The sequence below is a fragment of the Strix uralensis genome, chromosome 3, assembly GCF_047716275.1.
Source record: "Strix uralensis isolate ZFMK-TIS-50842 chromosome 3, bStrUra1, whole genome shotgun sequence".
Lineage (NCBI taxonomy): Eukaryota > Metazoa > Chordata > Aves > Strigiformes > Strigidae > Strix > Strix uralensis.
The window spans coordinates 66,604,286-66,619,396 of NC_133974.1; the positions used below are offsets into that span (position 1 = coordinate 66,604,286).

At 34.8% G+C, this 15,111-nt stretch overlaps 1 protein-coding gene across 20 annotated transcripts in view; it reads right to left on the reverse strand.

Moving 5' to 3' along the window:
• The window catches only part of REPS1 (RALBP1 associated Eps domain containing 1), a 68,867-nt gene that overhangs the window by 18,500 nt on the left and 35,256 nt on the right, over positions 1 to 15,111 (reverse strand). For 11 of the 20 annotated variants that reach the window (XR_012628156.1, XR_012628157.1, XM_074862675.1 and 8 more), the window contains 6 exons: positions 12,940 to 13,067; positions 12,305 to 12,467; positions 11,945 to 12,008; positions 10,936 to 11,090; positions 6,094 to 6,233; positions 1,603 to 1,683 (listed from right to left, as the gene is read on the reverse strand). Coding sequence is in view for 18 of the 20 variants with exons in the window: in XM_074862675.1 (XP_074718776.1) it covers positions 1,603 to 1,683; positions 6,094 to 6,233; positions 10,936 to 11,090; positions 11,945 to 12,008; positions 12,305 to 12,467; positions 12,940 to 13,067 (731 nt within the window). In the remaining 2 variants the exon portion in view is untranslated. The remainder of the gene's footprint in view (positions 1 to 1,602; positions 1,684 to 6,093; positions 6,234 to 10,935; positions 11,091 to 11,944; positions 12,009 to 12,304; positions 12,468 to 12,939; positions 13,068 to 15,111) is intronic. The other 9 variants (XM_074862670.1, XM_074862668.1, XM_074862666.1 and 6 more) reach the window with 5 other exon arrangements.

Here is a 15,111-nt window from a genome sequence, read left to right on the forward strand (position 1 = left end):
GCAGGAGTTGTTCAGTAAATCAGTCCCATCCATCCCTGTTGAGACTGCTAAAATAAGAGGTCTGCACACTACTACTGAAAATTTCCTTGTTCTTATTTTCATATGAAGATAAAGACTCTAAAGTTCTATTCCCAAAGTCTGTTACCTTAGCAAGCATCGAAGATGCTTACCGTTCTTTAAAATTCTTCTCACTACAAGCATTGCATGAAAACAACTCAAGAATGTGATCTCCCAGTGTATTTTTTGTATTTCTACTGGATTTCTGTTTATACACACACACACAAACATATATATGGCTATATATGAGTTTTCCATGTGTCATCACTCTTCTACTTTTTAAATTATCAATGTATGGGAAAAAATTCCAATATCAGATTTGTCATTTATTTACATGTAAAAATAAATTACTATCTCATTGTGGAAATGAGACAGTGATAGGTTTTTACTGTGAAGTAATTGTACAGAGTAAGAAACAACCACGAACTGATTCCCATCATGCTCACTTCATTGACACATAAAAATACAGTACATTTAAGCCAAAAAAGTGTGTGTCAGATGAAAAAGAGGTGTGTTTCGCTTTAAGGATGACATTTTCATTTGTTTTGAATGTTTACTAAGGGCAATTCTGAGCACAAGGAACAGTGCAGTTTGAATTCTAGCTTCCAGCATCCAGAAATACTATTTCCATATAAATATCAGTGTTAACAGAGTGAAGCACTGATGTATTTAAAATATATGTATGTTTATGTATTACATCTTTTCAGAAGTGACCTGTTTAATACTAAAAGCAGTTAAATGTGTATTATGTACATCTATTCTATTTTGTCAAATGGACACTAACACCATAATTAAATTAAAATGGACACTAACAATGGTAATTAAATCTGTAAGAAAAGCAGGATGAAAGCAGCAGCCAAATATTGAAGTAGTTTTAATGCATTTCAGTACTGTTTCAAGGTCACAGGCTGTGAAGTTTAAAACCAGCAGAACTTGAAACACTGTAGCGAGTATCTGGAACCCAAACTTGGCAAGATATTTAACTACATAATCCTTCAGAGCACTCCTCACTGAGTAAAGCATTAGAACAGCGCAGGTTTAGCTGGAGAAATACTAATTAATAAGTAACTTGGTGAAAACATTAGGAATATGAAATACCACACCCATTAAGCCCAGTAGTTTTTTCAGTGAAGTTGGCATGGTCAACTCCTAAGAGTTTGTGCAAATCAAGCTCTGCAACTTGAAAAAAATAGAACACTGAAGACAATCTAAAACAGGACTGGTTTCTCACCGAGTGGCCTTTGCATTGACTTATAAACATTTTCAAAAAAACATTATGTTTAAATACTTTGTGTAATACAGGTTTTGATAGCAGTGTTGTATTACATCAAAATCAAGGGGAAAAAAGCATTCTTTGCACTCAGATATTAAACATGAGCAGTACTAGAAAATTTATATTTCTAAAATAAGCAAAAAAATTAAGAAGCCTGCCACCATTCCCCAAAAAGCAGTCTATGAAATCATGCATAACAGCTAAATACAATGAATGGAAATTCAGTGTTAATAAAATTAATTTCAAACAAGCAAGCTAAGTGATTGACTTACAGGATCAGCTGGTGCAATGTTAGAATCAAATTGGGTCAGAGTTTGTGAGCTTGAAGAGCGTTCGCTAAATGTCTCCCACTGCTGAACAGACAGAGGAGAGAAGTCAGCATGATAAGAAAGATGGGAGTAAAAGATCACTGAGGAGATTTAGCACAGTAGTTTGGAGGTTGCACTGGAAAGTCCTTGACTTGGAAAGCACACTAATACACATTAAGTATTTCTATTTCAGTCTGAGGTTGTTGTGCAACCAAGTTTGTTATCTGTCAGTATATTGATCTTTACATTCACATTTCATAATGAAGATACAGGTGCACAGTCAACACAGAAGTACCTTCAGAGTTCATGTTTGCCAATGAAAATCACTCAAGTAAAAAACTAGTTAAGCCATTCAAATACCGTAAAGATAAAATCAGTGACATATGTATATTTGTAATTATAAAATCGAGAGAAAGGTTCCTCAGCTTTGTAGCTGCCAAGTTTCAACTGTATTTCATAAATGCTGATTTTCTTACAAAATCCCAGACAGAAGAACACTGAGCAGAGTACTCCAATTACACCAGTTCGGCTTGCCAGTGCAACCCCGAGAAGTGATTCTATGGCGTAAAAGAGCATTTTTACAAGTCTAAATCACTGACAAGGCAAAGAAATAAATTTAAACATATTGTTGATTGCTAAAAACAAATAAGTCAACCTCTGAACAATTTTATAAAATATAGGCATGCTGAATCAACACATGGTTGTCAAAATTCCTCATGCTTACTAAGTCAAGCTACAGCCACAACTGGACCAACAAAGTACTAAAGTACATAAAATTAGTCTGTGATCCAGAAACCAGATTACAAAACACAACAGGAATGCTAAACTTGTTCTATTTTGGTAAAATAACATGTAAATATTAACCAAGTTTCAAACGCTACAAGAAAAAAACCAAAAAATTTTTAGTGCTCAGAAAATCTGACAAAAATGTTAGTATAGTTGTGAAAACAAATCAATATTCTTGTCCCATCTCTACACACAAATCAATGTAAATGATTCCAAAAGATACAGGACAAACTATATGGTGTTAGTCAACCTAATCTCATGTGCTCCTCTACACTGAACTATATTTGGTGAATGGCCTGCACGTGAACCTAGCCTAACCCAGTTATTTTAGAAATAATTCTTTATGGAAATTCCTAAATAATTGTTTTCAAGCAGCTGAAATTAAATTCAGAAGAAGATTAACTAAAGTTGTAAGTGCTTTCATATATGGCGCCATTTTGTTGTAGGGACAGCCTTATCTCCTCATTTCAAACTTTAAACTGAGGCAAAAATTATGGGATACTGTTCATACGGTGTTTTTTGGGGGGGTGGGGGTATGTGTTTCCTTCCTTGTTTTGTTGTTGTTGTTTTTATTTGATTTGTTTTTGTGGGGGTTTAAACACAAAACTATGCCCTTCATAGACAGAATCTAACAAAACCTTTTTAGCAAGGACATAAGGTTTTCCTTCCTAACTGTTCTCACTCCCCATATTAAACAGTTCATCCGTGTGTCACTCCACCCCTTCATGAAAAGGCAGCATTGCAAGTAGTTTGGAGCTATACAAACCTGTTGAGTGAGACAGTATTTACTAAGTCAGAAACTCAATGGCCAAGTTCTGCAAGCCTTTCCCCTGGTTTGGCCTCTTGTGTTTACACAGCTGCTCATTTTCATGAAACATGCATTAATACTTCCTTCAGGACCACCACCCTTTTAAACTTGACTTGACCAGTGGCTTCAAAGTTACCAGTGAGACTGGCAAACAGATCACGTGAATACAGAAATACTGTTTCTTAATTTTTCAAAACTTCCATGAAGGCATACAGCATCTATGCTATATTCTACTCCTCTGAAGCCAAACTGCAGGACACTCATTACTTGTCCTCAGGCTCCCTAGCTGGGCACAAATGAACACCAACACCTCCTGACTGCTCTGGGGAATATGGTATTGTGCTCCATGCTGAAATACTACCAGAAGCTAGTTACTGCTAATTCCCTCGTTAATAGAAAGCTACATATATTAAGAATCTACTGGACTGCATCTCAAACTCCATGCAAGGTTTAAGAGTGTTGACAATACAACTGATTTGCTAGGATAAAACTCCTACTAGCTTAAACTAACTTATCCTCTAAATTGGCAAAAATGTTTCAAAAATACTTTGAAAAGGTTAACTATTAGAAACTAAAACTCACACCCTGAACTGTTACTAGTAGAACACCAAGATATTTGAAACAAGGTGTAACAGTTGTGGACTCAAAAGCAAATCTCTGTATCTGTGTCAAAGTTAATATGGCCATATGACACTAGACTCTTTTCAACAAAAATTTATTAGACTTTTCAAGTTTTTTTAAGCTCTCAGAACTAGCACATAGACTTCAAACTGGATGGAAAAGATGTCTGAAGCGAGAAAAGTGATGAGTGAAGAGATGAGAACATGAAGCATGTAGTATCCAGACTTAGGTGGATTTTCATAGTGCTCTTTATTTCAAAGTTTGAGATTGATGCCTTGGTCCACATGTGTAAGCTTACACTAACTGAGCCTGGCAACTGGAGTCTAAAAATCAACTATGAACTAAAAAGAACAGGGTAACCGACAGTTTTGAAACTAATGGGGATGAAACTGCCTGGAAAGGCACACGATCTAAAGATGCATAGGTTTTTCAAGCAATTCATTTGTTGATGACAGTTATAAGAGGTTCAAAGAGGAAACAGAGTGGTGCCTGCAGTAATACCAGAAATTTTTTCATGGCATTAAAACCTCGAGGACTTTGACCTGAGTCATGCTGAAAAGAAAATGCTGAGGAGCAAGAAGCATGCACAGCAATATAGCTGAAAAATCAGAAGTTCCTTTGTGTTAGAACAAAAAACTCTTAAGTTTTCAACTCTTATTTTAGTACAGTTAGTATTTGGTAATATATTTAGTGTGAGAACTTTCTCATGCTTCTTAAAGTTTTAGTAGACTTTCAGAAAGAAAATATCACATTATCTATCTGAATGGACAAAGTCAGTTTTGTAAGACAAAATTTTGACTGATGGAGAATCATCATTAACTTTGTTCCACTAGTGCAATTATGCTATTTAATTGGTTTGAGTTGCATGGGACACTGAAGGAGTCTGTTCAATTACAATGCATCTTACCAAATGATTAGCTTATTAAATCTTTATTGCAAACATGAGGGAATGTATCAATGCAAGTTTTAATACAGTTGCAGACATTTACAGCCTTTTAGCAACAACTGAGTATCTGCTCACCTCCCTCCTAAAACACTGCTTCCTATCAGCAGTCTAAGAGTCATGCTCTCAAATAGAACAACTAAGAATCACTAAATGATTTCCTACATTTTTTATTTAGTAAGGACATCACTGTGAGGCTAGCATTTGCCCTTAAGAGGAACAGCAGACTTTACAAAGTCCTTGCTTCCTGAGAGAGGAAGAAAATCTCTGCTCCTAACTGTAATCATAAAAAATGTACTTATGTTCTGTTTCATACTAACTCTGATTTGTCTTTTACTACCACTTGAAGTCTAAAGAAGACAGACAAAAAGCTCTTTCAATAAGAGAAGCAGGTAAGATAATGCTCAGCTACTGACAGAACTATCTTGAATGTTAAAACAAGCTGAGAGTCTCAGATTCTTAAAAAGTTTTCAAAAAATCATTTCAGTACTTTTCCCTCCCCCCCCCCAAACGAAAAATAAGCCTCCATCATCCTTGTAGTATGGTTGCAGTCAGGAACTCATTTGAGTTGCTGAAGTAGCTCTTAGAACAGAACAGTGGTTTATTCTAAGTCGAAGGCAAAAATGTTAAAACAGAGCAACAAGAAAAACTCTAGGAATCAATCCCTTAAAGGCTTTTCAGAAAATGGACATTGGGGGAGGGGAGATTAAAAAAATCCTTTTTGGTAACTTCAGTTTCAAATTCTGACAAAATACAGCTTTACTACGTAAGACTGCTTATAGAGCAAATATGTATGGTAAAGGATGATAAAGCAGCAGCACGTAACAGTAAAAATTTAAAATTTAAATGCTATGACTTCTCTAGATTACTGGTGAGAATCACCTCCAGAAATAAGTCTCGATGTCTGGATCTGTCAGAAATTTATTTTAATGCTTTGCAAAAGTGTTGGCTGTAAAAGCCCTTCTGAGGTAACAAAAAAACCCAACCAAAACCCCTAAATTAAAAAATCAGGAATTAACTTTTCCAATAAATCCTATGACAAAATTCTGTGATTAATATAAAGCTTAATTAACATTAATGACATTTTAAATAGTAGCTTATCTCACAATGAGACAGAAAAATCAGAAGGAAACATTACCTTTTTTACAATTTAACACGTGTAGAACAACTTCCTATGTCTATTGTCCTGCTAACTTTTTCAGTTTGTAATCAACAATCCTCTTATGATGAATTATGGATGCAGACGCAGTTTAGTTATTGACTGGCAATGAAATAACTCTTAAATAAAAGTGCTAACCTCACTGCTCTGATTCAATTCTGGCCAGGTCTGGTTTAGGGATGGCATTGATGGAGACTTGCTTGGAGGTGCTTCTGCTGGAGAGCTGGAGTAACCTACCTCACCAGTCTGTTCTCCAACTTCTGAAATGACAGGAATCACTATAAACCAAAATCATGAATTGCATTCAGTTTATTCTCAGAAGACCTGCTCACATCTCATGGAAAGTGCAAAGTGCTTTTGGTTTAATCTTTTCTGAGTAAATACTTAGCAGCAGACAAAAAACCCATTCATTCAAGTCAAATATACTATTTATCAGGTGCTATTCTTATTTTGAGGATCTTTCTGAAAACTGAAGATTACTCTGTACCATACTATCTTCCTGTACTTTGACTTTTAAATAGCAATTTTAGATTTTTACTCCATGTAGAAATAAATATAATTCTTTCCTACATTGTAAGAAAATAACTTCACATTAATGTTTATTACAACAAATCCACCACTGAGAAGTTTATCTTACAGTAAAATACTTCCTTATATGAAAGGTTAAAGCAAAACTGGTTTATCAATGCACCACAAACCAAAAACATGAAAACTGAGAGGAAGAAAACCATTCCCTTAGATTATTCCCTCAAAAATATTTTAAGTTTTAAGCCTCCTTACTAAAACAATGGTGTTTCCATTCACTACATTTTGCAAATTGAGGAAGTCTAGTAGCTGTCACAGTGCAACTGTACATTCTTACTGTTATTTCAGTTTTCTCTGAGCTTTCAGCAAGTACAGTCCCTTGCAGAAACACTCCTTCAGAGTTGTACAAATTTTCATGATGCAGCATGCTTATTTTTGCTCTGTTCAAGCTATAAGAGAATTGGGTAAGGTAAATCTGAGCAGCAGATTAAGCATTCTGCAAAATACAGTAAAATCCTGCTTCTACAGCTTCTATTTTGCTAGATACCACAATACAAGCTAATGCAATGCATTGAAAGCCTCACAAAACTGAAACTCAGGCTATAACTGTATAACTGGATAAAGTAACGGGAACAGTTGAAAGAGTGACTGGTAAGTAGCTAGACATATTAAGATGTTTGAGGCCCAAAGAATTAAAACTGCACAAGAGAAAGATGGCTTAATTAAATTACCATTTTAAAGGACTGCTCGATAGATAGGTGATTGAAGACAACTGCCACAAGACTGTGTGATGCACTGTACCAAAAACTAAGATTTATAAAAGGGACTGGTTTCAGGCTCCTGAAGAGCTGAACTCTGCAGCCTGCTATTCTGCTATGACAGCTCAATATTCTGTCTGCTGTATTCCATTCAGAAGAAACTCATAACAAATCCAGTGTCAAATTGAACTGGAAACAGTGGAACAGTCAATAGTGATCAACTGCACCTTTGAAAACTAGCAACAACCCACTATCGTCTCCAAAGTGCTGCTGGAGTCAGCAAGAGGCACAGCCTGAAAAACCAGACAAAACACTGAAGTCCAGAAAGAAATTAATTGTCCCATCTTGAGGCCAGGGGAGACTGAGGTGCTACTGACATGAAAAAAAACCACACACAGAAACCAGTAACTCACCAAAATTTCAAAGGGCTTGTAAACTTCTGTAAATAGCCAAACATCAGGTTGTGCCCAGCACCTAGTAGTATCTTGTACTACTGTCCTTTAGGGAAAATGGCTTTACAAATTATTCCAGATAGAAACTGCATCTAATACCTGCTTCAGGCAAAAAGCATCTGGCAATAAAAAATAGGCTACATCAAGCTAGTATTTACAGGTGCAATGATGTCACATGATACGCTGTGGTTACTGCACACAAAACAATATGCCAGTGGTAATGTTTTGGGAATGCATACTGCATGTCAATTGCTCTGAAATGTAATATAAATAAAATTTTTCTAATGAGTTAACACTTAAAATTCTCATTTCAACAGTGATGCACTAGATAACTAACTACTAGTGTAAAAGACAAGGTCAAAAGGCTGAAAACTGCTGTGGATAGGCTACACAGCCACCTGTAATTCAAGGAATTTTGCAAATATCCAAACAAAACATGCATAAGACACCTACGGAAAACTTCAGGCATTAAAGTAATTAAATCGTGTAAGACACAAAGCATGGCAGATTTCTTTCGTACAAAGAAATGTCATTGTTACAGCAGCCCAAACAAAAAAATAATCACAGAAAAGCAAAACTTGCTTTGAGTTTTGTAAAGGGTGGTTTTTACTAACCAAGATAAAACTGAGTTTAAGGGAAACTATTCACATTTATTTACATAACAGGAAGTGAGACTAGTACTTTTTTCAGCCGCAGATCATAAATTCTGCCAAGACAGATGCAGATGCTATCAACAGTATTCAATTCATAAAACAAACGTATAAACACTTAGAGAAGTATTTGTACAACTGCCTAACTTCATGCTCCAATTTTCATTCACTGCATTTTTCTTCGAAAGGCTGTTCTTACACAGAGATATCTTGCTCATTCTGAAGAGCTGACATTATCTACAGATACCACAACACAATGTTAAATCTTAAGCAGAGCTGCTGCAATCCAAATAATTCTTTGAAGTATACGATCCAGTTCAAAATACGAAAACCATTCAAATGTATTGTAGAATTACCACATTATTCTAAGAACTTAAAACACCTAATTTCTCTCTCTAGTCAGCAGGAAGATACCAGCACTTCATTTAACATTTTTTTTTCTGTTAAAATTCTATACAGGTGCAGTGCTACACCAGAAAAATGACTAACTATATAAATGCTTTATTATACAATAGCTCTGTGTCTTGTGAGAGAAATACATATCCCCGGTCATGAAATCAGATGTAAGACAAGACCAATACATTAATGGGTGTGAGACATCTGCAGTTTGTCACATAATAGATTCACAGGGGCTGATGAGGGAGAGTCTGTCAGAGCAGACCACAAGAGTTCTTCCCTCCCTCTGTCTGAACAGAGACATAGGGTGCAGGGAGTCCTCTGTGACTTTTCTTTCTGCTGGCCACTGATTCAAAAGTCAAAATGGAAAGAGACAGCAAGTTTCAAGTGCAGAAGCATGGAAGATCAAGGGGAAAGTTTCCAATAAAAGGACAGAATTAATAACGGTACTGTTAACACTTTTGAAATAAAGTTTACCATCTTGCACATTCGTTTAAAAAGACATTCAAGCAATTCACCTTCTTGAACAGTTTGAAAGCAGTTATTCACACTGAGGCTTCAGTCAGTCAAACTGAACAATTTCTTTGAGAAAGTTGTATCCTATGAAAAAAAGAGCCCTCAAAGACACTCTAGTGCCATACTTTATAGTTTCTATTTCTGAGAAGGATGTTGAAAGCAAGCTTTATTGAAATACAGCTTTTATGGGAACTAAAAAGAAAAAATCATGACAGAAATTTAAGTGGTTGATCTTTCTAGGCTGATTTACAACTCTTAAGTTGAAGCCTTGTAATTTAACATGCATACTAGGCTGCACATAGACCTCTGAGTAACTTCTAATTTATATTAAAATAGTAAATGTATACTGGAGATTTGGACTGTTGTAACTACAAATAAAACTACAGCCATATCAGTAACTTCTCCTAAAGTCTTTATTCAACATACAAGTTCTGGTGATAAATCATGTTAGGTGCTAGAAAATATTAGCTATTTCCAATAGTGGTGGCCCACATTTAAAAAAATTAAATCTAGTTAATTGAATAAAATTCAACAGGTTTGGAAGATCACTTTTCATTGTAGCTATTAATAACAGCAGAATGAAGTACCAATCAGAACTTTTTTTTTTAAGCACAGCTTAGACAGCAATGGTAGCCTTTTAATATTCACTAGAACACGACAACTTTCCTTTAATACCAGTGGGAAAAACATTTTTTTTTCTACTTTTAAAAGTAGCTTTTCCTCAAATTTAAAGACCGCTTTGTACCTCATGAAAATAAGTCAAAGTTTTATATTAACAAAGTTGCCTGTAAAGTAAGACCAATAAACATACAACACTTTCTGGTTTAATGTCCAACTTACAAAGTTTCCAGACAACTTCAGTTAAATGATAGAAGCCCTGAGATCTATAACCAATAAAGGCAGTAGAAGATCAGGTATAGTTTGGTTTTGTTGTTTTTTTAAAAAAACAACAATGGTTTATACAAGTAAGTGTTACTCTATTTCTTATCAAGATTTTTGCTTTGCCATCACCTTAACTCAAAAGTAGACAGAATGGGTAGGTTTCACACTTGCTAGGTATTCAGCCAATTAATTATATGTATTTTTCATGAACGTCTTTCAACATAGCAAAATATTTACTCATATGAAAACACTTGAGTTGCAGCTGACTGCTGCTGGAAAGGTTTTTTGAGGTGCCAAACTACTCCCACAAAAAATGGTTTAATTATTAAAGCAGAGGTGGTAAGAGCCACTGTATCTAGTTTAAGAACTCATCAATAATTGTCAGATGAAAGTCTTTGACATGCTACAAACACAGTATGAAGAGACTCCCTTTGAAGTATTCATAAAAAGAAATAAAATTCTAGGAAATCATAGTACCTGTGCACCCACAGTATAACCTGGCTTCCCAAGCAAAGACCGCTGTTAAAAAGTAATCTAAAGCAGTTTTGAAATATTCAGTTTCCTTTATCTGTTCTAAAATAAAAAAAGGAAGATGGCCAAAACCATCTTGTTTTTAAACACCACTTTTACATAGAACAGTAGTCTGCTTTTCAGTTATGGGACTGAGTTTTTGGCACATATTAACAAGCAGAACTCACACTAATGCATTATGCTCATACAAACCTATCAATATCTGCTGATATGCTGTAACAACTATACCATCATTTGAAAACATTGAAATTGTGTTGATGCATGTCTTACCCGTCGAGTCTTCCAAATCAATCAGTTTAGGCATTAAACTTTCAGGTAACTTTTCTGGCAAATCATACCCATTCTTCCTAGCAACTACCAGATGAAATGCAGCACAGAACTCGTCCAATGTCAGTGCACCATCTTTATCAAAATCTGACAGTTCCCTAAAAAGAAAAACTTAGTATGAATAAAATTTCTTAAGGTTATTTTATTTCTAAGTCATACTTCTGTTGTGCTACTTGGAAAGTCAAAGAATGCAGTCTATAGTTAATTTTACCATATTAAACACTTCATATTAGCACTACATGCTTTACTCTTCAAAGAAAATGAGCCTTCATTAATAACATTTCTTAAAGCTTAAAAATCATTTAACCCATTTTTATCTCTCTGGGTTTTTAACTCATTTAAGACAGTACTACACAATATTATTGGCCTCAGATTTTTGGCAAACTATATTAAAGAAATCATAGTGCTGAGGCAACATGATTTATTTTAAATGGGAAAATACCTGAATTAGAAATCATTACCTTGAAAGAAACATCAAATCTGTCAAGGTAAGCCATTTAATTATAGCATGTAATGATACAGTACAAATACAATGAAATACAAGCTTTGCACCAAGTCAAAGCTGAATTTGTCATCAAGTCCCACTAAGTGCATTTAAAAATATTTTCATCTGTACATTTCATTTAAATTTACTTAGCCTTGAATAAATATAGATAAGGAATTATTTAATTTTAAATGCATCCTTAATAAAAACCTCAAATAAATTACTTCTTACTCTGAATGCTTGAAATTTCTTCAAAAGCTCAAAATGCCTTGTAAATAGTGACAGCCTAGACCCATTAAAGCTCACTAAAGTAATATAATATGTAACATAAACGTGAGTAGGACTGAACATACTATAGTAGTAGTGAAGTTTCACTTAATACCTTCTAGTAAGTAGATTATTAAATGACTGCCAGATAGCTATCACCTTTCTCAATAATTATCCTGAATAAAGACACATCACACTTACCAAATATGAGAAAGTTCAAGAATAGGTAGTTTTGACTTAGTGAAAAATTCTTTAGCTGCAGATCCTGAAAAATTACAACAAACATTTTTAATATTTGAAGGAAGTTGAATCATTAGAAGACTTAGTTATGGTAAAGGAGATGAGTTCTTTTAGCAAAGGTTTTTGGAAAACTGGCACTAATTACTAGGGTTAAACAAAGGAAAAAGGCAAGTCCCTTCTTGAATTACACTGGAGTTTACTAGAACATTATCAGTAAAATGCAGAACTTTCTTCAAAATGGTATGCAAACCTAAGTACACAACAAAGTCTTTGTAACAGAACTGCTGCACCCACAATTACATTTTTTAAAGAGTAACTTACCTGGTATAAATCCATTCAGATCAGGTTGAATGGTTTTAAACTGATTAACATAATACTGCCTTTGTTCATCAGTTATTTTCCAGGGGTCATCATAACTACTTGATTGCCTACGAATTTCATTTGTTGTTGTAGCTGATGCTACAGTTCGTACTGTTGTCTGGTCCTGAAATGAAATATTTTTCCTCAGTATTATCTACCTAAAATGCGTCTATGAATTCTCAACTTCTTGCCTTCAAGAAATAAAGCATAGTTAAATCTCACAGTAGTTTAAAAACTGCAGGAAGCCATCAGATTGCATCTACAGGGTGACAGGGTATTTTTGCACACTGATACATATGGATAGGAATGACTGCAGGTATGTAAGCAGAAAAAAAAAGTATGGCACATATGCAAAAAAGCTAAACAAATGTTTTGAAGTCATAATTCTTGACATATTTTAAATTAGTAGCTTCCAGTTAATCATTCCAAATGAAGTCTACTCAATGAAACAAGTATCTGCTGGGTAAATAGCACTGAACAGACTACAGCACAGATACACAGTAAACATCTACAATGAAAATTATAAAAAAAAAAAAAGAAAAAGATTGCAACATCAATCTGAATGAAGCAAATCAAATACCAATAAAGTGTCACACCTGGACAGAAGCAGGATGCATGGCTAAAAGAGCACTGGTTGGTGGGGTATCTGCAAAACTGACCCAATTTTCTTGATGGGGTGGTGGTGAATGGCCAGACCATATGGGATCACTAGAAGTAGATGAGCCTGAAAGTAGAAGAAACATTTCCTTTTCAAAAGACAACCTTGAAAACTGAGTAAGAACTATGGAAATGGAAAGCAGTCAAAAAAAAAAAATCCTGAAACACATATTCCTGCCAGGAAGATAGCAGTTGTAGAATGGTGAAGAAAATGAAAATCAAATTCTACCAAGGTGACTAAAGTTCACCTCCTGATAACTCACTCCTGTAGATATTTACATCAGGTCAGCTTAAATCTGCACTAAAAAGACAGAAGCGAGGAACAAGTTTATTGCAACATGTGTAAAATGTAAATTGGGTTTTATCCATTTAATGGATTTTGAATGAGTTAATACTCCAAATTTCCACTTAACTGAAATGAGCAACACTTGTATGGACAAGCAGCTATTTAAAAGTGACATACAATATTAGCATGCAACTTTGTTATTATAAACTTTTTTAGGTTTTATTTTGCCATTCAAAGAACACAGCCTTAGAAATTCCTCTTAGGAATCAGTCTTTTTGGCACAGATACTTTTTTTTCCTAAATTATTTCTAGACTAACTTAACTCAGTTGCTTAAAAACAGGCCAAGAATAATAAAAGGCATCCATATAGAGTGCTGACATCTGCTATGTATTAACTATCTGGAACACAATAATTGAGATTCACCCAGTGCCTTGTTATAATCTACTTCTGAAGTACTGCTGATTGTCAATGTCTTAATATTAAAATAACAATAAAGCAAGTATAGAAAGATTTGACCACCCACTGCTCTATGTACAAAACCCTCCAAATTCTTTTAAATTGCAGTTACAAATTAAAATTTAAGGAACTCCAATCAGAGGGAAAACAAACCATCTAGAACAAATCTGGAAGAAACCAAGGACTCCATTCTACTCCCTGATTCCTAAAAGAAATGCTGAACTCCTTAAATCTGAACAGCAGTGGTGAAACTGATTAACCTACTCTTCTTGCACAACTAAATGCTTTCTCTTGGAAGATGTTAAATGAAGTCATACTTCAATAGGAACTTCTGCCTCATATGTAGAAGCAGATTTCCTTCTACAAGGCAGATCAATTTCTTGAGAGTTTCTGTAAGCCCTCCACACAACCCATAAACAAGAAACATGACATTAATGTAATAATTTTAATCTTGCCAATTTAATCTATATTGAAGCAATAAACCCCAAGAATTTATTGCCAAGATGCTGACTAAAAAATATTGCTACAAGAAGTCCATTTATATATGAAGTAATCTGTTCATGAAGCTGACAAATATCAACAATTTCAGGTTCTTGGAGACTCATGAGACTACTAGCACACAATCTGCAGTAAAGAGAGTAAAGGAAATCCAAGAAACAGTGAGGCACAGAGGGCTAACATCTAAAGTGACAGTAACATTGTTAGCATACAAAATTGCTACTTAATATCTGGAAGTATGCAATTACTCTTTCATTCCATAAATGGTCTTTTTCCTAGGAGAAAGGTCATGACAAATGCTTTGTTTATGGTTTATCTTTGCTCTTCCCCTACATACAATAGCCATAATTGTGCACAATGTATTTAATCTTGCATTACATAGAGTAAAGATTGAGATTTCCAGGGGGAGAAAGATTTTTTGGAGGAGATAAGTCAAATATACAAAATTGAGAGGTTACATTATTTCTGAATTTCATCAAAATATGAGAATACCACCAACTTTTTTTGTGTGTGTTTGTTTGTTTTTTTAAAGTTAGCTTTACTAGGATAAAAAGCCACTATTAACTATTCCTTTTGTTCCCAGATTTGTTCTCCACTTCTAGAAGCTCCTGATGTAGCCTGGAGCTTTTAGTGACTTTATCCAGAATTGCTGAGAATAAAGACAATGAGTTTGAAAATGCTTTTGGCCTTGGGATTCTTCAGTAGCTGTGAAACACTAGAAAGAAACGTGCAGAAAAGCTCAGTCTCTTTCAGCACTGGGCTAGCAGACAGTAAGATTCAGACAAGTCCTTCCTGTCTTTCCTATGGATATGCCACACTCAAATTTTACTTCTGATACAATGGCTCTCTGGCTCTCAGACACTGACATTG